Source organism: Euprymna scolopes, chromosome 2, assembly GCF_053919585.1.
Source record: "Euprymna scolopes isolate OS-2025 chromosome 2, ASM5391958v1, whole genome shotgun sequence".
Taxonomy (NCBI): domain Eukaryota; kingdom Metazoa; phylum Mollusca; class Cephalopoda; order Sepiida; family Sepiolidae; genus Euprymna; species Euprymna scolopes.
In genome coordinates this window covers 16,510,828-16,537,675 of record NC_136483.1, presented here as the reverse complement: position 1 = coordinate 16,537,675, position 26,848 = coordinate 16,510,828, and the positions used below count along the sequence as shown (strand labels likewise).

General features: G+C 34.8%; 1 protein-coding gene across 1 annotated transcript in view; it reads left to right on the top strand.

Annotated features, from left to right (window-relative positions):
• Positions 1-26,848, top strand: part of LOC145289182 (cilia- and flagella-associated protein 337-like) — a 1,233,457-nt gene that overhangs the window by 751,727 nt on the left and 454,882 nt on the right. Inside the window, exon 23 of the mRNA XM_080136389.1 lies at positions 12,542-12,693. Within this exon, the coding sequence (XP_079992515.1) occupies positions 12,542-12,693 (152 nt within the window). The remainder of the gene's footprint in view (positions 1-12,541; positions 12,694-26,848) is intronic.

Genomic DNA, 26,848 nt, shown 5'->3' with positions numbered 1-26,848 from the left:
ATTGATCGAAATAAGCACCATCAGAATGAACACACTTTTGGGAACGCTTATGTCAGTTATGTAAAAATCTTGCGTTCTGGTGGCAATGAAATCACTGAAGGCGTTTTTGATCTCACTTAGGTTTTTGAAGCATTTCTCATGCAGAAAGTTGTAAAGATGCTTGAAACAGTGGTAGTCAGTAGATGAGAAGACTGAGGAGTATGGTGGATGAGGCAGTTTTATAGCCCAATTCGTTCAACTTTTGCAGGGTCGGTTTAGTAATATGCAAGCAAGCATCGTCATGGAGGAGAATTCGGCCTTTTCTCTTAACTAATGCTGGGTGTTGTCGTTGAAGTTTCTGATGCAATTCATCCATTTGTTGACAGTATTTCTCTGCCGTAATAGTTTCACCTGCATTAAAAAAAACTAATGGATAAAACTGGTTGCGGACCACCAAACAGTCAGCATGACCTTTTGGCGTTCAATTTGTGAGGCAGCCATTTATCAAGTTTTTTTTTGTTTTTCTAATCTTTCTAAAGTGGTTAGAAATCATCATGTCGATGCCTCCATTCAGTCAGCCAAAGAGAAAGAATACTTCCTGTAGAGGCAGCTTCATGTGCAATTGTGAGGCAAGGATTGCGCAATACCAACCATACTCTCCTGAATCGGCACTGCTTGAATCCAATGGCAAGGAGAAGTCCAGGACAACTGAAAACAATGCCGAGATAAGTGGAGAGTTATGGCTAAAGGTACATTACTTGAAAGTACTTTGTTCAAACTCCTCAGCTTAATGTTCGCAGCAAACATGAGTTGGAATAGAAACATTGAGAGCATTGCCAAGGCTGCTGTGAAGAAGGTGGGCTCTTTCTAACGTGCTAGAAAGTTACTTACACCTGAAAGTATCTTGTACCTCTATAAGGCCACCATTTGCCTATGTATGGAGTACATTGATTGGGTTGGTGCATCTGCTACTAGTCTCTCGCACCTGGACAGGGTTCAAAAGAGAGTCACCAACCTGATAAGTCCTGAACTGTCATCTAAGCTTCAACCTCTGTCCCATCGATGAAATGTTGTATTCCTCAGTCTATTTTACAAGTATTTTAATGGTGGATGCTCTGACAAGCTACAAGCTCTTGTACCCCCTCAACATAAATACCCTCGATAAACTCGACAAGCAGCAAAGTCCCACCCTACACAGTAGAGATTCCTAGATGTAAGATAGTCTTGTACTCTAATAGCTTCTTCCCCAGAACTGCTAGGCTTTGGAATTCCCTTCTGAATTCCTACTTCCCCAACTGTACTGATATGCAGAAGTTCAAGTGTAATGTGAACAGACATCTTGCTGCTCAACTCCCTATATAGTATCCTTGTGAACGTTAAGCCCGGGAGTTTGAATGAAGTACTTTCAGGTAATGTATAACTATTCATGGTTGAGAAGGTTTCTTGTAATTATTAGAGGAAACAATTTTAATCTTGATAGCATTGAACATTACCATCTATTTTTGACCCCATTCTACTATAGATTAGAATCTGCATCTATGGTTCCCGCTATTGGCTTGGATATGTGTTCATTCATTTTCCCCTCATGCCTGTTATAGAGTGTGGTGTCGTTGACAAATATGCCCATCTCAAACTATTTTATTAGGGAGGTCAATGAATATTAATTAATAATTAAAGTCCAAGGATAGACTCCCGAGGTACACCCGCATTTATATCATATTGTTTGGACTTATGACTATTGAGGACAACCTAGATTCTTCTCTTATTTAAGAAGGATGTAATTATATTAAGTATTCATCCAGTTTAGAGTGATGTCTATCATTATCACAGCATGATCAGCATTCCCGAGTGGGCAATGGGCATTTGCTACACAATCCTCGGAAGCTGTTGTCAGAAATGGATCCAGAAGTGAGCCTGGCTGGCCCTGACGATCTTGGAGACAGGTCGGGAATGTTACTGCCAAGGAATGGGATATAGAAAAGTTATGGATTATGCTACCAGCTGTGTTTATGTAGTTAGAGAAGCCAAACCAATTATTATGGTGGGTGTTAAAGTTATCAAATATATGTATTTGGGCGCTAGTGTCAAGGGAGAGTGCTACATCTATGCTATAAGAGACATGATTGATTAGAGTACAGTTCTGGGTCGAGGGAGAATAAGGAAATTATAGGTAGCTAACGTTATGTTAATTTAAAGCACATGAAGGCCAGATCATCTGATTCTAGTTTAGATTGCATAGTCATGGGGAGTGTGTTACGAATATAGACTCCCAAATTTTTGCATGTGTCTTTCAGAGTCCTTACGACTGAAGGTAAGATAACCAGACATGTTAAAGATGTTAGAGGGGATGGAGGATCCAAGGAGTTTGCTAGGAGAAATGATTCTACATCATCTGTTAGTTCTAAGTCCACAGATATTTGTAAATGCAAGCCTCAAGGGAGGAGGTGAATCGTTGTTCGAGTATGTGTCTGGTTTGATCAATAGTTTGGATTCAGCTGTCATTTAATTCTTTTTAATCAATGAGAATACAGATAATTCATTGGTTCACGTTTTAACCAATGAGAATGCAGGTAATTTGTGGATTTACCTTTTTCTTATTGAGGTGCATTAGCTTCTTGCAGTTTCTATCCTCATTAGTAACGTAGCACTTTGACATTTCCTTAATTTTCAAAATACACGCTAGGCAAATGGTGAGGATAAGTAAGTCACAGCCACTTCAAATACTCCATCCATGTGCAGGCTCGCCACGTTCATCGCACACTCATGAACATAAAAAAGCAGAAGGAATGTCTAGAAGGAATGGCACAAGGGTGCAACAAGAGAAGATCAATCAATCAGTGAGAGACAGTTAAGATATGATCGATTATATCCTACAGTATGCTGAGAAAATGTTTGATAGAGATTAATAATTTTTTTTTTACAAAGAATTCACCACTTACCAAGGCCCGGAGGCCACTCGAGGATAAGGGTTAATGAGTGTACAGTGGTCAAGGGGAACATGTCAGTCATCGTTAGTAGTAAAAATTTGGTGAATTGGATTATTTAAGGGGATGCCTTATCAAGGATTTGTTCATGACAACCATATTGTAGTTAGTTGAAAAGCAGGAAAATGGAACAGAGTTTCACGGGTGTGTAGTTCTAAGAAAAAAGCTTTGTTCATGGAATCTATGTTTAGGTTTAGGCACAGATAAACAGTGGAGGAAATTATTGATAGTGGTTGCAGATAGACGAGTGTTTTCCGTGAAAGTCAGAACATAGATTGGAGCTCAGGTGAGCACTTGCCAAGAAAATGATGAGAAAGCAGAGACAGGCTCGCAATGTCTCTTCTGTGGGAAAGAGGTTGCAAGAAAGAAAAAAGGGCATCCCCCATTGGGCTCGGTTTATTTTGAACTCTGTCAAAGCAAGATAAGATGCTTCTAGCAACTTCTGCCCAGATGTGGCATTCCATCTTTGGACGTCCTCAGCTCTCATATGAGTAGAGAATTGCATCAGCATTGAGATATCTACCAGAGCAGTAGAATAATCCCACCATTTTCCCAGCAGCCCTAGCAACAGATTTGATGTACGTGTTCCATCTCGGAACAGGAGTGAAGATCTGACAAAGAAGTTTGTCAAAACATGGAGCCTCCCCAAGATGAGAGCCATTCATTTCGATTGTTGCCAGACAGGGATCAGAGCATTGATGATGGAAAGATAGAAGTTTAGTTTTAGATGCATTAAAATTAACCAGCCACCACTTTCCCTATTGTACCACGTGATCAAGATCAGAGGAGAGAAAATCAGAGAGAACTTGTTCGTTTATGGCCTTTGAAGTGTTACCTGCTTACATTTTTGTTTTCTGCTTCAGTTAGACCGCAAAATTCATCCGTGTTAAAGCAAATTTAATATTTAATTGTTTTTTTTTGTTTGTTTTTTTATTACATTTTTTTTTTTTTATATTACATTTTCACCCCAAACAAGGCATATTGCCACTTTGATGTATGGGGGACCCAAGTTCCAGGGGTACTATGTAAGGAGTTTAGCAGAAAGATGTCTGTTCACATTACACTTGAACTTCTGCATATCAGTACAGTTGGGGAAGTAGGAACTCAGAAGGGAATTCCAAAGCCTAGCAGTTCTGGGGAAGAAGCTATTAGAGTAGAAGACTATCTTACATCTAGGAATCTCTACTGTGTAGAGGTGGGAGTTTGCTGCTTGTCGAGTTTGTCGAGGGTATTTACGTTGAGGGGGTACAAGAGCTTGTAGTTTGTCAGATCATCCACCATAAAAATACTTGTAAAACAGGCAGAGGGATGCAACATTTTGTCGATGGGACAGGGGCTGAAGCTTAGACAACAGTTCAGGACCTGTTAGGTTGACAACTCTCTTTTGGGCCCTGTTCAGGAGTGAGAGACTAGTAGCAGATGCACCAGCCCAAATGTGAGAGTAGTACTCCATACATGGGCGAATGGTGGCTTTGTAGAGATACAGGCGTAAGTAACTTTCTAGCACGATAGAGAGAGCCTACCTTCTTTGTAGCAGCCTTAGCAGTGATCTCAATGTATCTATTCCAACTCATGTTTCTTGTGAACATTAAGCCAAGGAGCTTGAACAGTGCTCAGGTAAAATATCTCTATCCATAACTATTGGTGGTTAGTAAGGTTTCATGTAATTATTAAAGGAAACTAGCTTTGTCTTGGCAGCGTTGAACATTACCATCCATTTATGACCCCATTCCACTACAGACTGAAGATCTTCCTCTAGGGTTTCGGCCATTACCTTACTTAGATATGTGCTCATTAGTTTTCCCCACGTGCCTGCTATAGAGCGTGGTGTCGTCGGCAAATATACCCATCTCAGAGACAATTTTATCAGGTAAGTCATTTATGAATATCAGAAATAATAAAGGCTCAAGGATCAATCCCTAAGGATTTATATCAAATTTTTTGGATGTACGCCCATCGAGGACAACCTGGATTCTCTCATTTAAGAAGGATCTAATTATGCTAAGCATTTGTCCAGTAATACCATAGGATTTTATTTTCATCAGAAGACCATTGTGCCATACCCTGTCAAAAGCCTTAGATATATCTAGGGCTACTGCTCTCCCCTCTCCTCCCTTGCCTTATCTAGTGCTTGGTATAAATGTTCAGAGATTACAGTTAGAATATCTGCAGTAGAACGGGCTTGCCTAAATCCATATTGGTGGTCTGACACAAGTTTAGTAGCTGTAAGGTGGTGGACTAGAGCTTGATTAATTAAGGACTCAAATATTTATGCGAAAAGAGGGAGGAGGTTAATTGGATGATAATTTAATGGGTCAATCCTTTAACCAGAGTTTTGGTAAACTGATACCACAGAAGCAGTTTTCCAGCAGCCAGGAAAACAAGATTTGTTAAGGCATTTGTTAAAGAGTCTTGAGAGAACAATTTTCAAAAGTTAGATTCATTACTTAAAGCATTTACATTTAACAATTTGTTAAGATATGCATCTGGGAGGAGGAAAAACTCTTATGTAAAACATGTCTACTGTTTGCTCTGTCTTGTTGCAGCCATTGCAATGGAAAAAAAATAGCAGTTGTACCAAAAAGTGTGTTTTTTTTCTGTACAAAGTTTTCACCGCTATAAAAAGATCATCTGTGTGGATTTCCAGGCAACTTATTGTGATGGAGCTCATACGTCGAAATCAATGGGAGGGTCCATCTATCTATCTATATATATATATATATATATATATATATATATATATATATATATATACTAAGATTTTAGGATTACTTTTTGTTCATTGAAACCATATTTTATAACCACTCTGCAAACAGGTACTACTACTGCAGCTTAGAGAGAACCTGGGAGTAATGATAACTCGGAAGTGACCCTACATTCCCCAAAGTTCCCACCATTGGACGTTTTTTTTGTTTTTGTTTTTTTGTTTTTTTGGTGGTGCTAATGGGGTAAGTAGATGATGGGGTTGAAAAATAGACAGGAAAGAAAGAGAAGAAAGAGTTGATAAAAATGTATTTCAGTGAGAGAGAGGGACACTTTTCCTAAGGAACACTGGAAGAATACATGACATAATTAAATCCTCCTTAGATAAGAAAAAAAATCCAGGTTGCCCTCGACGGTAGTACATCTAAACAATGCAATATAAATGCGGGAGTGCTTCAGGGGTCTATCGTGGGACCTCTGTTATTCCTAATATTCATAAATTATCTCCCTGACAAAATTGACTCTGAGATGGGTATATATGCTGATGTACTCTATAACAGACATGACAGAAAAACAAATGAACACATATCTAAAGAAATAGCAAAAACACTAGAGGATGACCTCCGATCTGTAGTAGAATGGGGACAAAAATGGATGGTCACATTCAATGCTGCCAAGACAAAACTCGTTTCCTTCAATAATTACAAGAAACCTTCTCTACAACCAATAGCAATGGTCAATGACTCTTTATCTGAAAGTACATCCTTTAAACTCCTCAGCCTAACGCTCTCAGGAAACATGAGTTGGAACAATTGCATCGAGAGTATCGCCAGGACCGCTGCGAAGAAGGTACGCTCTCTCTACCGTGCTAGAAAGATACTAATGCCCGAAAGTATCCTATACCTCTATAAGGCCACCATTCGCCCATGTATGGAGTATTGTTGTCATATTTGGGTTGGTGCATCTACCACTAGTCTCTCGCTCCTAGACAAGGTTCAAAACAATCTAATAGGTCCTGAATTGTCATCTAAACTTCAGCCCCTGTCACATCGACGAAATGTTGGATCCCTCTGCCTTTTCTACGAGTACTTTAGTGGTGAATTCTCTGACGAACAGCAAGCACTTGTGCCCCCTCGACGTAAATACCCCCCAACAAACCCGACAAGCAGCTAAATCCCACCCCTTCACAGTTGAGATCCCTAGATGTAAGAGAGCCTTCTACTCCAGTAGTTTCTTCCCCAGGACAGCTAGACTTTGGAATTCCCTGCCGGGTCCCTGCTTCCCCAACTGTACTGACATGCAGAAGTTCAAGTGCAATGTGAACCGACATCTTGCTGCCCAACTCCCTACACAGTACCCCTGATGCCCATGTCCCTGATAGTAGACCCCTACAACAAAGTGGCAATATGCCTTGTTTGGGGTGAAAAGGTAATAAAAAAAAAAAAAAAAAAAAAAGGATGACCAAGGCTATTTTGAGTCATGCCTGAGGCAAATTGCCTTTAACCAAAATACCGACCAAAATCTCAAGTGATCTGACTTCCTTCCTCAAATAATCAAAAAATCAATTCTTTACACTTAAAGAATAATTTGCACCACGAAGAATGCATTTAAAATGGGGATTTTTTTAATTTATTATTTTGTGGTAAATAATAGTCTGAAAATTTGTTTTTATCTTGTTTTGGACAGGTTTCACTACAAGCCAACATACATATATATATACACATCTGGATCAGCCAACAAATATTTGTATTTTATTTGTAGGTGCTGCAAATTATCTTCGGTTTTGTACATTAATACAAACACGAGCTGTTGCCAGGTTGAAACATATTGGCAGGCAGAGAGTTTAGACACATTATTTAAGAAACACCAAGTAATCTAACTTATGATTTTCATGAAAGTGGACCATATGTTGGATTTATGAAAGCACAATACACATCCATTTCCGTCTATGAAAATTAAACGGGGGGGGGGGACTTTATATTTAAAGGGGAAATAACTCTTAGAGATAAAGTAAATAAACTTATTTCCATTTCTAAAAGCAACTGGTGTCTGATAATAATAATTGCAAATAAATTAAATATAAATTAAATGAATGAGCTTTAAATAAAAAGTAAATTTAATAAATTAAATTAAAAACATATTAAATTAATCAATGTTAAACATAAATGAAAAGTAAATTAACTTTAAATATAGATTAAAAGTATATCAAATAAAACAATTTAAATATAAATTAAAAGTAAATCAAATAAAACAATTTAAATATAAATTAAAAGTAAATCAAATAAAACCATTTAAATATAAATTAAAAGTATATCAAATAAAACCATTTAAATATAAATTAAAAGTAAATCAAATAAAACAATTTAAATATAAATTAAAAGTAAATCAAATAAAACAATTTAAATATAAATTAAAAGTATATCAAATAAAACCATTTAAATATAAATTAAAAGTAAATAAAATAAAACAATTTAAATATAAATTAAAAGTAAATCAAATAAAACAATTTAAATATAAATTAAAAGTAAATAAAATAAAACAATTTTAATATAAATTAAAAGTATATCAAATAAAACAATTTAAATATAAATTAAAAGTATATCAAATAAAACCATTTAAATATAAATTAAAAGTAAATCAAATAAAACAATTTAAATATAAATTAAAAGTAAATCAAATAAAACAATTTAAATATAAATTAAAAGTATATCAAATAAAACAATTTAAATATAAATTAAAAGTAAATCAAATAAAACAATTTAAATATAAATTAAAAGTAAATCAAATAAAACAATTTAAATATAAATTAAAAGTAAATCAAATAAAACAATTTAAATATAAATTAAAAGTATATCAAATAAAACCATTTAAATATAAATTAAAAGTAAATCAAATAAAACAATTTAAATATAAATTAAAAGTAAATCAAATAAAACAATTTAAATATAAATTAAAAGTATATCAAATAAAACCATTTAAATATAAATTAAAAGTAAATCAAATAAAACAATTTAAATATAAATTAAAAGTAAATCAAATAAAACAATTTAAATATAAATTAAAAGTATATCAAATAAAACCATTTAAATATAAATTAAAAGTAAATCAAATAAAACAATTTAAATATAAATTAAAAGTAAATAAAATAAAACAATTTAAATATAAATTAAAAGTAAATCAAATAAAACAATTTAAATATAAATTAAAAGTAAATCAAATAAAACAATTTAAATATAAATTAAAAGTAAATAAAATAAAACAATTTAAATATAAATTAAAAGTAAATCAAATAAAACAATTTAAATATAAATTAAAAGTAAATCAAATAAAACAATTTAAATATAAATTAAAAGTAAATCAAATAAAACAATTTAAATATAAATTAAAAGTAAATCAAATAAAACAATTTAAATATAAATTAAAAGTAAATCAAATAAAACAATTTAAATATAAATTAAAAGTAAATCAAATAAAACAATTTAAATATAAATTAAAAGTATATCAAATAAAACCATTTAAATATAAATTAAAAGTAAATCAAATAAAACAATTTAAATATAAATTAAAAGTAAATCAAATAAAACAATTTAAATATAAATTAAAAGTAAATCAAATAAAACAATTTAAATATAAATTAAAAGTAAATCAAATAAAACAATTTAAATATAAATTAAAAGTAAATCAAATAAAACCATTTAAATATAAATTAAAAGTAAATCAAATAAAACAATTTAAATATAAATTAAAAGTAAATCAAATAAAACAATTTAAATATAAATTAAAAGTAAATCAAATAAAACCATTTAAATATAAATTAAAAGTATATCAAATAAAACAATTTAAATATAAATTAAAAGTAAATCAAATAAAACAATTTAAATATAAATTAAAAGTAAATCAAATAAAACCATTTAAATATAAATTAAAAGTAAATCAAATAAAACAATTTAAATATAAATTAAAAGTAAATCAAATAAAACCATTTAAATATAAATTAAAAGTATATCAAATAAAACAATTTAAATATAAATTAAAAGTAAATCAAATAAAACCATTTAAATATAAATTAAAAGTAAATCAAATAAAACAATTTAAATATAAATTAAAAGTATATCAAATAAAACAATTTAAATATAAATTAAAAGTAAATCAAATAAAACAATTTAAATATAAATTAAAAGTAAATCAAATAAAACAATTTAAATATAAATTAAAAGTATATCAAATAAAACAATTTAAATATAAATTAAAAGTAAATCAAATAAAACCATTTAAATATAAATTAAAAGTAAATCAAATAAAACATTTAAATATAAATTAAAAGTAAATCAAATAAAACAATTTAAATATAAATTAAAAGTAAATCAAATAAAACAATTTAAATATAAATTAAAAGTAAATCAAATAAAACAATTTAAATATAAATTAAAAGTATATCAAATAAAACAATTTAAATATAAATTAAAAGTATATCAAATAAAACAATTTAAATATAAATTAAAAGTATATCAAATAAAACAATTTAAATATAGATTAAAAGTATATCAAATAAAACAATTTAAATATAAATTAAAAGTAAATCAAATAAAACAATTTAAATATAAATTAAAAGTAAATCAAATAAAACATTTAAATATAAATTAAAAGTATATCAAATAAAACAATTTAAATATAAATTAAAAGTAAATCAAATCAACTTTTAATAATATTTCTAAATAGAACGATAAAACTTTTTTTTTGCAACAAACAATAACATTAATGAGATCAATTAGTTAGATTTTCTTTAACGTAATATGCAAATAAGGCTACTTCTCGAAGTAGATTTCCTTTGAATAAATAGTATACGTAGAAATCATGCTAATATAAGTGTGCAAACGTTCGTTTCCAGCATGAAAGTTAATTTGTGAAACAGTGTACTTTTTGTAATATATTAATTAAATTGTGACAAACAGACAGACAGGAATACGACTTAATTATAAAAGATGAGATATACAGCATATTCACATTTACACGTCGGCACTCGTTAGATCACCGAAGTTAAGTGACGTTGAGCCTGGTCAATATTAAAATGGGTGACCAAAGCTTGGAGAGAGATAGGCGCTGCCAAGCTATTCTTGCCTAAGACCCAGTCATGGCTGACAGAACAAGAGCATGCGGCTCCTGTGGATTAAATAAAAGGTTCTGTTTAACATAAAGATTACCAAGTTCAACAAAATACACCTGAAGAAAGTCACAGGGGTAGCATGTTCTTGTTCTATCAGCCATGACTGTAAGTAATTCATGATAGCATTTTTAGTGTCGTCTGCACTGAAGATTGAATCTCTAGAAGAGTGTAACCTACAACTGAATTTTACCAAATACTCTATCCACTGTGCCTCGGGCCCTCACAAGATACATCTGAAGAAGGTCGGAGGTTACATTTATCGAAACGTTGTGAAAATAACACTCAAGATGAGAACAATAGTCTGAAGAATCTAAATAAAACGATGTTTCCGAAGACATACTACAATGTAAAATTGGCTTCAAAGTTCCATTTCTTTTTAGCATTTCAATAATTGGAAACCGTTTGAAGGTTATGATTGAGTTCTGTATAATCAAAGAATTCATGGTGCTACAGGTTGAGGCATATGTTTGATAATGGCATCTCATCATTGGCAAATCTGAAATTGTTAGCTCCAAAGTTTTAGATTCTCATCGAAGCATACTTAAAAATGGACTTTCGTTCACAGAACCGTAAATGCTTAATGAGGAAATTACCAAATACCTTTGAAGACATAGGATGTCTGGAATATCTTTCAGCTTCCGGAATATTCCAATCGATCCATTAAATAATTTATGAACCACTTTTATCTGTAATCATTAGCATCATTATAACCATTGCGACCATGACTATAATTGTACATATTATTTGAATGGTTCCACATGTTGTGGTGTGTCCACCCTATAGATAATTGTTAAGTTTGCAGGTTGAAACAAGTAACGTAGAAAGCAATACAAATGACGACTCAACAAACAAAGATCAAATAAGAAGTGTATTAGGAAAAGGTATGTTTACAGAATATTTACATAATGGTGTCAAATAAGAGAGTCTTTGCTGGAGAAACATATCTGCTCTCGGCGGCCTTCGGTGGCTTCTGGTGAACACATACTCAGACTAACTGAGTCTTCCTATTTATGTGTAATTACTATCCACATATGCAAATAAATGTGTGCCACCACAACAATAATAATAAACTATACTATAAAGATCAGGAGAATATGTCTCTTAGTGTGAACACATAGTTAAGCACAAGGCATGCACTTGTAGCAATCGGACTGACGTATATCAACACTTTTTATTTGTCATATTTGCTTTTCTGTTCAATGTATTTTGTTTCCACTAATTATCGAGTTATCGTTTCTTCTGGACACTTACGGGACCACAGGATTAAATGACATTTTCTGGTATCACATTTGTGTGTTCATAGTCTTTTAGGCTTTCTTTCTCTTCTGTTTTTTGGGGGGACTTTTTGGCAAGTGTCTTTTTGAGACATTTTTCAATCAACGCTTGGATCTTTATTTTACCTCATTTGTTGAAATGAATATCTTTGTCTTGATAAGTTCATCGCACTGACTTTCAATATGAAAGGGAAACATATCAAATCTGTTGCTGAGGTCGCTAGTCTTTCTCTTTGTTATTTTCCTTGCAGGTGCTTGACTGAGTTCCAATCTCCAGTGCTCCCATACCTTTAAAACATTTTCATCAAGAATTTAGCTAGCTACCATCACTGCAAAAAAAACTTTTTTTTTGTAATTTAAACAAAGTTTGTTTTTTTTTTAAGAAAAACAAGCAATTTATTTCTCATATTCATTTTATCATTTTATTTATGTTTTAGCTTTGAAAACGAAATTCAAGCCACACATTGACATGATAAACTCTTTGTATCTGTTTGAACGAAATCAGAACAATTTGATTCTTTCCGCATCGTCAGATTGTAGTGTTGTCTTATCAGACATCGGCGGACACACAATAGGAATATTCGGACAGGTAAGAAAACTTCTTGATTACATGTGAAAGCAGTGGCATGCCAAGGTCTGATGATAAAAAGAGGGATAAATAAAAACCTGGTCAGAGATAGGTTAATTTGGAAATCAGTTTGTAAAATCTGTTCAATGGTAATGTCAAAGGCCAACTCCTTGATTGCATTCTCCAAAGACTCAAGTATAAGTCCTAGTACTAAGAAATATGAAAAAAATGAGATTGTTTGAATTTGGATGTTTGTGGTCACTGCTCTGGCACTTCTTTCCTCTGTATGCCGCCGCATCTCTTTTTTTTTTTTTTTAAATTTTATTTGAATTCATTTGACTTCAAATGACCACTTACTTGTATTATAGCATATCTTTCTTGTGGTTTCTTGGTCTTACCAGATTCCAGAACAAGAATTCATCTAGTCTGGTAGAGTATCCAGCTTATGTTGTATACTGGGTTATATAACGAGTATATATATGCGAATTGTGCATAATGAGTCTCTTTATCTTGTTAATGTGTCGTCTATTTGTGTTCATGTATTTTGTGTCAAGTGAACGTGCGTGACGTCTTCAAATATACTACCGTCTGATGTATAAATGTTTCTCTAGTTGATGTGTGTATAATGAGTTTTGTTGGTGTCGACATACTAAACAGTTTATATACAGACGGATGGATAAACATCTTTTACATTTGTGCTGGACAAAGAACGACATACCTTGAATCACAACCATCTTTGTCTGTTCCAACGTGCTCCTGAAATGTAGCCATGTTTCTCACAAAAAAAAAACAAGCAAAAAACAAGTTGTTTCATATTTAAATTAATTGTAGATGCTAGTTGTTGGTTCCGAGACTGACACGCTCTTCCCTTCTCCACAGCTACATATGTTCATTTATCCAGTCCAGTGCTCCCATGACGTCTGCCTCTACTACACAATTTTCAGTTACTGATTGACTTAACTAACTTCCTATGTGTAAACTTAAAATTTATTATTTTATCACTACATGTAGCTTAAAGATCCTTGCTAGGTTTTTGTCACGTATCTTTGTTTATGTTCTAACATTCTTAGTGAAAACATAACTATCAGAATGACATTTCATCCATCAAGTTACATTCCTGAAAACTATTTAATGCAACTATTTTTATTCTTCTCAAACAGAACTGCCATATCAAACATTTTTCTATCCAAACAACAATAATCAAAATAATCAACTATCAGCAAGATTAACCGGTATTTTCCGTGAAGCTAATAACATAATAGTGCTATTACCAGAAACAACATCACTTGGAAAAGGTGCACCATTCCTCATATAAGCCAGTGTGTAGTAGCCATACCGAGGAGATCTTATTTGGGCTGTGAATACAATGTTTAATCAGGGTTTCTTATAGAAGGAAGTATCCTCATACCAGGTTGCCATAAAAAAATCAAAGTAGACCTTAGATACATAATAGCTTCTAACTAGGCATTAAAATTCTCGTTTGTTTTTAATTTTACTTCAGTAAGTTTAAAGAGATCAAGGGATTAATCCCTCCCGGAGCTAACACTTGATTCTGTTATGATTTAAATTTATATCTGAGGGCTCTTTTCAGAATATATACTGTTCCCTTTATGGCTGCTATTTGTATTTCATTACAGCTTGATCTTCCAGGGATTGCTTCTAAGAATTTATGAAGATCCTTTTTTTATTAAGCCAGTTGCTCCTATCACAACTGGTATAATGTTTTTTTCTTTCAGAGACCATGTCGTTTTTAGATCATTTTTTAGGTCCTGATATTTTGTTATCTTTTTCCGTTCAGCTCTGTTAAGGCCAAAATCATTTGGGACTGTGACATCGATAATGAGCGCAGTTATTTTGGGTTTGTTCCATATTACAATATCTGGTTTGATGGCCTTGTCTTTTATGTATCTACCCGCCTGTATGTCTTTGTCATAGAACATGGTCACTTTTCCGTTTGATGTTATCAGTGGTGGTTCATGTTCCCAGATGTTCGTTGATCTGTCAAGCTGCACCTCTCCACAGATCTGCCAGTGGAGGTACTTACATACTTTGTTGTGACAAGCAGTGTAAAGGCCATCTGCCAATAAGATTGGGCATGCAGACATTAGATGGCTTGGGCTTTCAATCACTAAGTGGCAAAGCCTACACTAGCCATTTGTTTGTAGGCCAGCCATTAGTGAGTAAGCACTGATCTTGCCCGGCTACAATGAGTCTTTCCTCATCAAATGGAAGTCTCACACTCTTGAGACATTGGAGTGAAGCAGCCTTATCTATTTACTCCTGGTTCAGCTCGTCTAGGAACTTCCCTGCTCGCTTATTTTGTTTCCATCCTTGTTTTCTTGTCTCTATCTCCATTTCGGTGTATTTTTTCTTGCCATCTATGTCGCTGGTTTATCATGTACATCGACAGTGTTCTCTGGTATGAATCCTCGAAAGTTTTCAGCAAGTTTTGTGATTGAGGTTTGTTGAGAAAGATGATCATGATGGTCTTTGACCATTTCCATTGTCATGTCCGTTGAACTTTTAATGTATTGACCCATGTTTACTATATAAAGGCTTGATATGCATGGTTGAATTCAGTGAGGTCTTAACCCCCTTCTTTTCATGGTAGGTATATCCTGTCCATGTATTCGTTTCGGTATGTTACCTTATGTAGGGATAGTTGTTTCCTGGTCTTTGTATCGAGCCTATTTATGTCATATTTAGGCCAGTCTATAATACCAAAACCCTATGTGATCACAGGTATTGCAAGCTGATTTATAGCCATAATTTTGTTTTTAGGGGTTCAGATTTGAGGATCTTTTCAGACGTTCTGCCCTACATCTCCTTCTCGTATTATGTTCCACATTTATGTTTTCTTCAATGCCGAGGTATTTGTGGTGTAAATGAAGAAAAAAAGAAACAAGAACGACCGACCGCGTTTTTGTGTGGCTTACCTCGTGTTCATAATGAAGAAGAAAGAAACAAAAATGGCTGCCCTGTTTCTTTATATGCCTACAGGGTGACCACGAGGTATGCAAATGAGATGCTCCTGATTGGAGATAAAAGAGGAGTGATTTGGGGAAGGAAGGCATTCTGAAGTTAGATTGCGAGCAGAGAAGTTGTATTTGTAGAAGAGAAAAGTCGGATTCGGGGAGAGAAAAGCTAAAGTTGCAGAAGTTCGTTTTGGAGTGGAGAGAAGACGCGTCAAGTGGTAACCAGAAAGTGAAAGTTCGGACAGCAGTGTCACGCAAGCGACATATTTGTATGTGGAATCCTCTCTCAAATCTTCAATGAGGCTGTCATTGATCTGAAGATGTTCGGATGTTGTTTTTTCCCCCTTTTTTATTGTGCATTTAGCACATTTGTCAAATCCAAACTCCATGCAGATATCCTCTGAGAACGTTTTCACAATTTCTATCAGGGAGACCAGGTATTTTTCTGTCTCTGCATGGAGTTTTAGATCGTCCATGAAGAGTAAATGATTCACTCTTTTACTTTCATCTTTTCTTCTACCTCTAGTGAGATTGTACCCAGCATAACATTTTTTTAGAAGCTTGCTGAGTGGATCGATTGCAAGGAAAAATAGTTGTGGTGGTAGGCTATCGCCTTGAAATATGCCTCGCTGGATGAAGACTGTATTGTCACATGTGTGGTCACATGTGTTTGCCACATTATTTGTTTTGTAATAAAAGATCTTATGTTCTCATGGACATTATACAGATCCAGACACTGCAATATCCAGGAATGAGGCACACTGTCAAATGCCTTTTTGTAGTCAATCCAGGCCATTGACAGGTTTCTTTGCCACTTCCTACAGTCTTTCAGAATGGTATTATTCAGAAGAAGTTGATCTTTTCTCCCAAGCTTGTTTTTCACGCACCCTTTCTGTTCCCTCTCAAGGTATTCACCATCGGTCAAATGCTGTTAAATTCCGTCGGCAATTATTCCAGTAAGCCATTTGTATTTGAAAGGCAGTAGATAGGTCGGTATTTATTTGACAAATGTGTTTCCTGGCTCTTGGGTATGAGAGTCGTTTTGCCAATAGTGAGTCATTCTGGTGGTTCTTCTTTGCCACCAATAATTCGGTTGAATGCCAGGGCATAGTGTTGGTGTAGTGCCGTCAGCTTTTTCAGCCAGAAATTTGGGATGCTACCAATTCCTGGGCTTTTCAAGTTGATGTAATGGATTATTTTTTTTAATTTTTTACAGCTGCCTTGATAATTTCCAACGCTGGCATTTTTTTCTTGCACTTGACGGCTCTTTTTATTGTGCCTATCCACTCCCTCTCCAATGTTGTTTTGGGTCCTCATAAAGTGGCCTCCAGAATTTATCGATCTGTTCTTGTGTTGGTGGTAATGTTACTTTGATATTATCTCTCATGAGATTTCGGTACACTATCCTTGGGTTTCTGTCAAACAACCTGTTTATGGACCTGGACTCAATTTTTTGTTGTTTATTTTTTATTTGTGCAGCTAAGCCCTCCACGTTTGCCTGGTTTTCTGCTATATGGGATCTTAGCTGGTTCGTGGTTTGAAGGGAGTATCGAGATTTTAAAGTTCTCACCTTCTTCTTTAAATTTTGCCCGAGATTTTCGGTCAGAAGGAAAGAAGATATCTGGGATATTTCTTTTCTGAGACCATTTATTCTTTTTTTGGAGTTTGGTTTTCCAGATTGGTTCATTTGGTTTAGGCCTCCTGTGTGCTCCTTTTTTCCTTTCTGATGTTTGGGGAAGGAGTTTTGCTTGGATAAACCATGCTTCCCCATATGTTGCATGGTTTATTTCTGTTAACGAAGCATCTGTTGATCTCGTTCACTTTTACAACAAGGTTTTTGAAGGCCTTCGTCATCTTTATTTGGACCAGTCTGGGTCGGTCTTGTAATTGTAGATGCCTAGTTTTTTCAATTTGATTGGCTAGTAGGTTCTCTAGTTCAATCTGTTCTGCATCTATCAGTGGATTTTGAATATTGTTTTGGCTCTGTCGTCTCCTCAGAGTCTGGTGGTCTTGGTTTTTTGGCAGGGCATTTATTGACGAGGAAGTTTTTGGTAGGCGTTTTGTCTTTTGGTGGAGATTTTTCCATTGTGTCACATGCTTGTGTCACAGGGTTTTTTGATGGGCTATATATTGGTAGTCTGGTAGGATTCCTGCATGGGGACAGAGTTGTTGATTGGGCACTCCCCGTTTATAGCCATCTGGTGAGTGCAGCATTTTAATTCTGCATCTCATCCTTCGAGAATGTTCCACTCAACAAAAAGTTGGATTACTGGCAAGTACGTCTTCCCTTTGAGATGTTATTTTTTTATGGGCAATGGTGGTAGAAGATTCTTTCCCATTCTGCACACCGTTCTTTCAGACCTGCATATTTGGCTTTGGCATACTCCATTGCCCATATAAGGGTCCACTTTTCTTCCCGGCTCCACTGCGTTTCGTGGTATTTTCCCTGGTCTTTTTGGGAGTTGAAGTCAATTTCACCCTCTTTTATGGCTCTCTCCTTTATCTCATTAATCTCATGTGGAGGTATATATTTATCAATTTGTGAGATTATAGAGAGTAATTTTTTGGTTATAGTTGCCTCCAGTTTTTCTCTTGGTAGATCCGTTTTTTTTTTTATTTGGCCCTCGAATATTTTGTCCTTGCACCTACTCCATTTCTCAAATTTGAGTATTTGAAGCAGTGAAGGATTTTTTTCTTTTCCGCAATCGACCAATTTACTGTTTTATAATTGCGTTTTCTTGTGGTCTTTGCTTGGTTTTGCCAGAGTCCAGGATCAAAATTTGTCTGGTCTGGTGGATTCTCCAGCATAGTGTTGCTACCTGTAGTAGTATCACTGGGAAAAGTTGCACTGTTATTTCCCATGTATGGCCCAGTGCGTAGCCATGATAAGGTAACCTTTTTATCCTGGGCGTCATTCTGCCAGTGTTTACTTTTTATAATTTTCTTGTTCATATAGGTTTTTGGGAACATTTGGTTGGGGTTTACTTCCTGAGAGAAGTATCCTCATGTTTGTATATCAATCCATGTCCCTTTGCAGGGACATTCTGAGATACATTAATAAACCCTTTTACAGAGAGACCAAAGATACAGAGGTCTGTATCTAGTAGGCTTTCCCATTCTCTCTTTTTTGTTTTATTTTACTTCAGTCGAAGTTCTCAGAAATCAAGGGGCCCAGAACATGGGGCCCACAACACTTGAACTCTATATGAGATACATAAATATTCGAATGTTACATTTAAGTTCTTTATCTCTGAAACACTGAGTTAGTAAAGAAATTGAGAACATAATTTTCCTCTCCGCAATTAACCATTTTTATACGTTATAGTATATCTTTCATTTTGGTCTCTTGGTCTTACTGGATTCTAGGACAAGAATTTATCTTGTCTGGTGGAGTATCCAGTTTCGTGTAGTTATTTGAGGTAACATCACTTGGAGAAGGTGCACCATTCCTCATAAAAGCTAATATGGGTTAGCCATTGTGAGATCTTATTTGGGCAGCGAATACTATGTGATTTTGAATAATTGGTCAGGGTTTACTTCTATGGAAAAAGTATCCTCATGCCAGGTTGTTCTGACAAACCCCTGTACAGAGAGACCTTAGTAGGCATTCAAGTGTGCAACTTGATATGATGTACATTGAAATGAAGGCAATAATGGATGAGGTAGCACTTTTATTAAAACAGGTTTTTCTTCAAATTGAATTTATTTAGCATTCTGTTCAAGTAGAGTTATGAAGTGTTTCCATAGTTTTACTGTTGACCGACTCAAGCTGTTCAACTTGAAATTGCAAAGAAATTCAAAGAATAATTGATTAAGTAAACCAAATAATTTTGTTGTGAAACACTCAGAACCTGCTTCACAGATCTTTGCATTCTTGTTAAGCATTATTTATCTGTCCTGGATTAATTTCTCTGGACCATGATATCTGCCATCTCTTCACTTTTTCAAGCTATTATATATGTTGTTTCTTTGTGTATCAACTTTTATCAATAGGCGAAAAAATTGTGCAAAAAAAAAAAACTTGACATCAAAAACGGTTTCTCTAAACGAAAAATAATTTCTATTTTTGAAGAAAAGGTATGCTTTGAAATATCGCATATCTTTTTTTGTCAAATAAAGTGAAATGAGTTGCTTTTTGTCATCGATACATTATCTCCTCCAAAACCAAATCTTTCATTTTGAATAGACAATTCTCAGCATGTGGGCAATGGCCTAATCTTTAGAAAATAACCTCTAGTCTGCAGTGGAATCGGGATATAAATGGATGGTAACATTTAATGTTGCCAAAACAAAGCTGCTTTCACTGATTGCTATGGCTAATAACACAATACTTAAGAGTCCAGCATTTGAATTCCTGGACTTCTCACAATATCACTTGGAATAAATACATAGAAGATATTGCCAAGTCTGCTGCACAAAGGTGGGCTCCCTCTACCAGGTTGCAAAATTTTCTTACATGCCAGTATCCTATGTCTCTACAAAGCCACCATTTGCTAATGTTTGAAGTATTGTTGCTACCCTTAGGTTCCCTCTCTCCTCTTAAGCAATCTAAAAAGAAAAGAACCCCTAATTTAATATATCCCTCTAATTGCCACAATATTGCATCCGGTGGTATAACGGAGAAAATAGTGGTTGGTTACTTTTAAAACTCATCTAAATAATCTAAAACCCAGTTTCTGTCTTTACATCATCAACGTTCTGATTCCCATCTAGCATCACTTGAAATGAATGGCTCTCGTCTTGGGGAGTGTTTCTCACCAAACTTTCACAGGAAACACTCGTTTACCTGAAAACAGTATCAATAATTTCCTCCACTCTTTATCTGTGCCTAAACGTAGATTCCATGAACAAAGTTTCTTTCTTAGAACTGCACACCTGTGGAGCTCTCTTCTGATTGCCTGCTTTCCAGCTGATTACAATGTAATCATCTTCAAGTCCAACCTAAACAAGTTCTTGATGAGCCGTTCCCTTTAAGTAATCCAATTTACCAAATTTACACTTCTAATGATTACTATGATTACTGGACATTCTTTAACCTTTATCCTTGAGTGGCCCCTGGGCCTTGATAACTGGTGATTCCTTTGTAAAAAAAAAAGTACATCAATGGAATTTCCTTCAACAAACCTGCTTTACTTGTGCCCCCTAAATATGAATACCCCCAACCAACCAGACAAGCAAAAAAATCCTCCCTCTTCATTATAGAGGATTCAAGATGTTGGAAAAGTTTCTACTTTAATAGTTTCTTTCCTCAAACTGCCTTAGAAATTCCATTCATACTCCCTGTTTTCCTGACTGTACTAACATGTAAAAATGTGATGTGTGCACGTCTGTATGTATCATGTCAAACAAGATTCAATAATTGCAGTCACGGCGTCTAGCAAACAATTCCTTAAACTGAATGAAAGATATGAAACATCCGATGCAGTTTGAATCATTTGATGGATTGATCACGTGTTCAGTTCCAAAATAGAATTTTTTTTTCTTCTGCAAACTGCAGTAATAGTGAAAGATCTGGCTATTTTTAGCTTTGACCGAAACATGTCTGCAAATGTATCACCAAATAATTTTTGTATAAGTAAAAATGTTATATCAAATAAACAGCTCTATTTATTATTGCATGTTTTTTATAAACACACTAGCTTCCGTACATTTATATCTGATCTACCTCTGCACTCCATGTTTAAAAAAGATGTGTCCTCTATAGTATCAGACCTGACCGAATGGTTAATTGTAGACATAGACTGATTCATACCATCCAAAAAATTCCAACAAAAACCTAAAAGCCAGCCAGTGATTTCTGTGCTGCTGCCAACGTGCACATAAATCACTTTTTCATAGCTACCAGCGTAATAGATGCACTGAGACTAAAGCTGCTTCCAGGACTGCCAGCAACCACTGTAAAAGAGTAATAAAAAATGCAAGATAGCTATATGCTCAGTCCGTTAAATCCAAAGTAGCTGAGCAGCGGCTTGGTTCCCACCAGTTTTAGCAAATAGCAAACAGGATCCTGAAAGCATGTGTTCTATCCCAACCATCATTAATGGACCTGAGATCATCTCATCAGCATCAGACAAGGCCAAACTATTTGCCAAGAACTTTGCAGCAAATTCTACCCTATGCGACCAAGGCAATCAACTCCCTGTATTTCCTCCTATAACAGACAACACGCTATGCAACATACAAATATCTGTACGTGAGGTCGCCAAGCTAATCAAGAACCTTGATTCCAGTAAAGCAACTGGCTTAGACAGCATTCCAATTGTAGTGTTGAAAAAGCTTCAACCAGAACTTGCCCCCATACTTACCAAACTGTTTAAGCGTTGCCTTAAGGAGAAGTGCTTTCCAACACCCTGAAAAACCTCATCAGTATGCCCTGTATTTAAGAACTCCGGTGATAAATCCTCAAGTATTACCACAACCATATGTCAGCAGCAGTACTCTAAAATCTATATAAATCCCTGGTAAATATAACATAATATATTACAGATCTAAATGAGTAATTAACATTTCACGTTTTTTTTGCATTCAAATACAATTGAACAACTGACATTTTCAAGTTACTTCATTAAAAATCAATGTCATAAGAAGTGCTTCCCAACACCCTGGAAAACCTCGTCAGTATGCCCTGTATTTAAGAACTCAGGTGATAAATCCTCCTCCTCTCAGTACAGACCAATAAGTCTCTTGTGTGTCATGAGTAAGTTACTGGAATCCATATTAAATAAAGAAGTAGTCAACCACCTCAGCAGAAATAACCTTCTTAGTGACATGCAATATGGTTTCCCTTCTGCTAGATCTACAGCAGATGTGCTAACAGTTATATCTCACAGGATTAGTGAATCTCTCAACAAAAGCTTCCTTTCTAGGGCAATTGCTCTTGACATATCAAAGGCCTTCGATAAGGTATGGTATAAAGGCCTACTTCACAAAATTTCCAGCTACGATATAACTGGAAATGTTTTCTCACTTATTAAATCATTTCTCTCTGATAGGCTCATAAGAGTAGTGGTTGATAAGCAGAAATCAGATGCTCACAGTATTAATGCTGGCTTCCTTCAAGGGTCCATCCTGGGCCCAACTCTCTTCCTGATCTACATCAATGATCTCCCAAAACACATGCTTAAATCCTTCGTTAAATTCTATGCTGATGACACGACCATCTATGGCAACACATGAAAGGCCATAAGTGACCAAGTACTCTCTGATTCTTTCTCCCCTGATCTTGAGCACGTGGTACAGTGGGGGAAGAGGTGCCTGGTTACTTTTAATGCATCTAAAACCAAGCTTCTATCTTTACATCATCAACACTCTGATCCCCATCTAGCATCAATTGAAATGGATGGCTCTCGTCTTGGAGAGGCTTCATGTTTTGACAAGCTTCTGGGTTTGATCTTTACACCTGATCTGAAATGGAATACGTACATCAAGTCAGTTGCCAAGATCGCTGGGAAAATGGTAGGATCCTTCTACCACTCTAGAAGATATCTCACTACTGATGCAATTCTCTATCAGTATAAAAGTCAAGTAGGTCCAAGGATGGAGTACTGCTGCCACATTTGGACTGGAGCTGCTAAAAACAGCCTATTCTGCCTTGACAGAGTACAAAATAGACTTCGTGGCTTAGTAGGAGATGCCCTTTTCTCTTCCCTGCAACCTCTCTCCCACAGAAGAGATGTTGCGAGCCTCTTTGTTTTATCGTTATTTCCATGGTAAGTGCTCCTCTGAGCTCCAATCTTTGGTCCCCCACCCTCGCCAATCTTTCACGAAAAACACCCATCTAGCTGAAACTATTGTCAGTAATTTCCCCCACTCTTTATCTGTGCCTAAATCAAAACATAGATTCCATGAACAAAGCTTCTTTCTTAGAACTGCACGCCTGTGGAACTCTTTTCCGTTTACCTGTTTCCCACCTGACTATAACTTGGATGTCTTCAAGTCCAACATAAACAAATTTCTGATTAATCGTCCCCTTAAGTAAGACACTTTATCAAATCGCCAATACTAACGATTACTACGATACTATCCCATTGATTACTGTTCAGGCAATAACTCTTATCCCCAAGTGGCTTCTGAGCCTTGATAAGTGGTGACCTCCAGGTAAAAAAAAAAAAAAATACGGCATTTTGTTATTGTTCTAATTTTTAAACAGGAAATACTATATTCCTAAGGTGTTGCTTTTATTTTTACTCATATAGAGGAACATAAAAGTGGTGCAAGACTGTTTTATTCTCCTGGGACGGGTATTCTTTTAGTTGCTTATATTATATAAGTTTGTATTATTTCTATTGGCTTGGTTATTTAACTATTGTATTTATGTGAAATGCTTTAAAGTTATTTTGAATAATTTTAAAGCAAACCACCTTCCGGATTATCTTTCGATGTGTCTTCTGTTTGTTTTCCAGGAAATGTTTCGATGATATTTGTTTACTTTCAAAATCTCTAGAAATATGTGAAAGCAATCTTGGTTCCAAAAAATTGAATTATAAAATTTGAATTTAATACTTTATTTTTAATGAAGTAATAAATGATGAGAGTTCATTTGCTCATGAAATGTATTCCCAGGCAACAAGAAATGGCATAAGCTGCCAAACTGACAAATTTCCAACCTTCTATATTGGCTAATGCTTTATTTTTTCATGAAATTTAGCTGGATTACATTAAGGATCTCCAAATTGGCCGATATTGATGAAATGACACAACAAGATCAATAGAATGCTGAAATTAAATGGCAAAAAATCCACATTTGTCATCAATTGAAATGAATGGCTCTCGTCTTCAGGAGGCCTCAAGTTTTGACAAGCTTCTGGGCTTGACCATTACTCCTGATCTAAAATGGAACACGTATATCAAATCTGTTGCCAAGGCCGCTGGAAAAATGGTGGGATCTTTCTATCGATCCAGTAGATATCTCACTGCTGATGCTATTCTCTACCTATATAAGAGCCAGGTACGTCCAAGGATGGAATACTGTTGCCACATCTGGGCAGGAGCTGCTAGAAAGGACTTGTCCTGCCTTGATAGAGTTCAAAATAGACTTCGTAGCCTCGTAGGAGATGTCCTTTTCTCCTCCTTGCAACCTCTATCTCACAGAAGAGATGTTGCGAGTTTGTCTCTGATGTATCGTTATTTTCATGGAAAGTGTTCAACTGAGCTTCAATCTATGGTCCCCCCTCGCCAAACTTTCACAAGAAACACTCGTCTAGCTGTAAACACTATCAATAATTTCCCCCACTCTTTAACTGTGCCTAAACCTAAACGTAGATTCCATGAACAAAGCTTCTTTCTTAGAACTGCACGCCTGTGGAATTGTCTTCCGTTTTCCTGCTTTCCGGCTGACTACAATATGGTTGTGTTCAAGTCTAAAGTAAATAAGTTCTTGATGAGCCGTTCTATATAAGTTATTAAATTTACCAAATTTTCATTACTAATGATTACTATATTGACCAATTTCTACTGTACACTCTTTAACCCTTATCCTTGAGTGGCCTCTGGGCCTTGATAATGTGGTGATGCCTTTGTAAAAAAAAAAAAAAAAAAAAAAAAAAAAGTTAAAAAATAAAAATTGAGCTTTTGGATCTAAAAAGCCGTATTCACTATTTAAATACACGAACTTATTCAATGAAATACAGCTTGCTGATACACATTCCTGACACACGTGCGCGTGCACACACACGTGCACACACACACACACACACACGTTTGATAGACGTTGATTTAAGTCGACTCTTGTAGATTGTACATATATTCTTTGAAGATATTAAAATGATGTTTGGCCTGGACAAATGTGCCAAGTGTTCCCTCAGAGCTAAGAAGAAAATTCAAATGGAAAACATGCAGTTTCATAAAGAGATTGACATCAAGACCTGTAAGAGCATGAACAATACAAATACTAGTGTTGGGGCTATGAATTGGCATTGGGAATCGAGAAAATCAGAACTTTTAAGAGTATAAGAATCAAAACATTAGTGTCTATTTTTCGATGCCAAAAACGATTCTGTTAATTAATATTTTGGTTTTATTTTATTGAAAACTTAATTTTCCATTGCTGGTAATAAAAATAAAATTATAAATATCCATTGATTTTTATACTGTCAGTAGAACTAAAATCTGTAGAGCACTCCAAAAATGTAGGTTTTATGTTTGCAAAAATACAGTTTTTATGATAATCTGAAAATAATTAAAAAAACAAACCAAAAAACAACTTTACAACTGCATATTAAGAGATTTTAAAAGAATCTGAATCAGTAATTGTATTGGAATCAAGAATTTAAAACAGAATCGGTAATTGTATCGGAATCGGAAAAAATATTGGAATCGTCCCATTACTAACAAATACATTGACAAAGAAAAGAATGGTTCAATCCAACATGCCAAGACGAGAGGAAATATTGTCTGAGATTATATGTCATGTAAGAAAAATCTGTAAAACACAGCTTACGAAAAAAAAAAAAAGAAATTAACTGCCATTAATCAACTTGCCATGCCAATGATAATGTATGGCCTTCGCATTATTGACTGGCCATAAAATGATATTAATAGGTTGGACACTAAAACAAGAAATTTTTTACACTGCTGAATCTACCGAGAAGAGCAGAAAGTATAGGTCTTTGAGAAATTGACCATCGATGGCCAATATCTGCTCTCAAAACCCCAAACTGTATTATGGTGAATCAGCATCATGCAACAAGAGCCAGTAGAACATTCTTTATCACAAAACTAAGCAAACATTTTGGAAAAGACTTCCTCACAAATGAGGCAACAACATCAAACAAGTCTGCTACGAAAATAATCCAGAAGAGCTGCCAGAAAACTGGAAGAATGCATCAACGAACAATGTACCAAATATTTTCGAGATGAACTATCCAAGGTATATATATATATATATATATATATATATATATATATATATATATATATATATATATATATATAAAGCAAGTTTTGTAGACTTGCTCCAAATAGGGCTGTTCCACTCTGATCAGGATAAGATTAAAATGGAAGCCCAAGATAAAGGCTTGATGAGCAATGCTTTTAAAAAAATGAGTGATCTCACCAATGGCAACAAGTGCAGGTTCTGTCACACAGAAGTAGAGAGTGTGAACCCCCTGACATCTAGCTGTGGGGGGACAGCTACTATACAATGTGGCCCAATGGAGTGTATAAATATTTCCACTGGACGATCTGTCAAAGGTTGAATATCA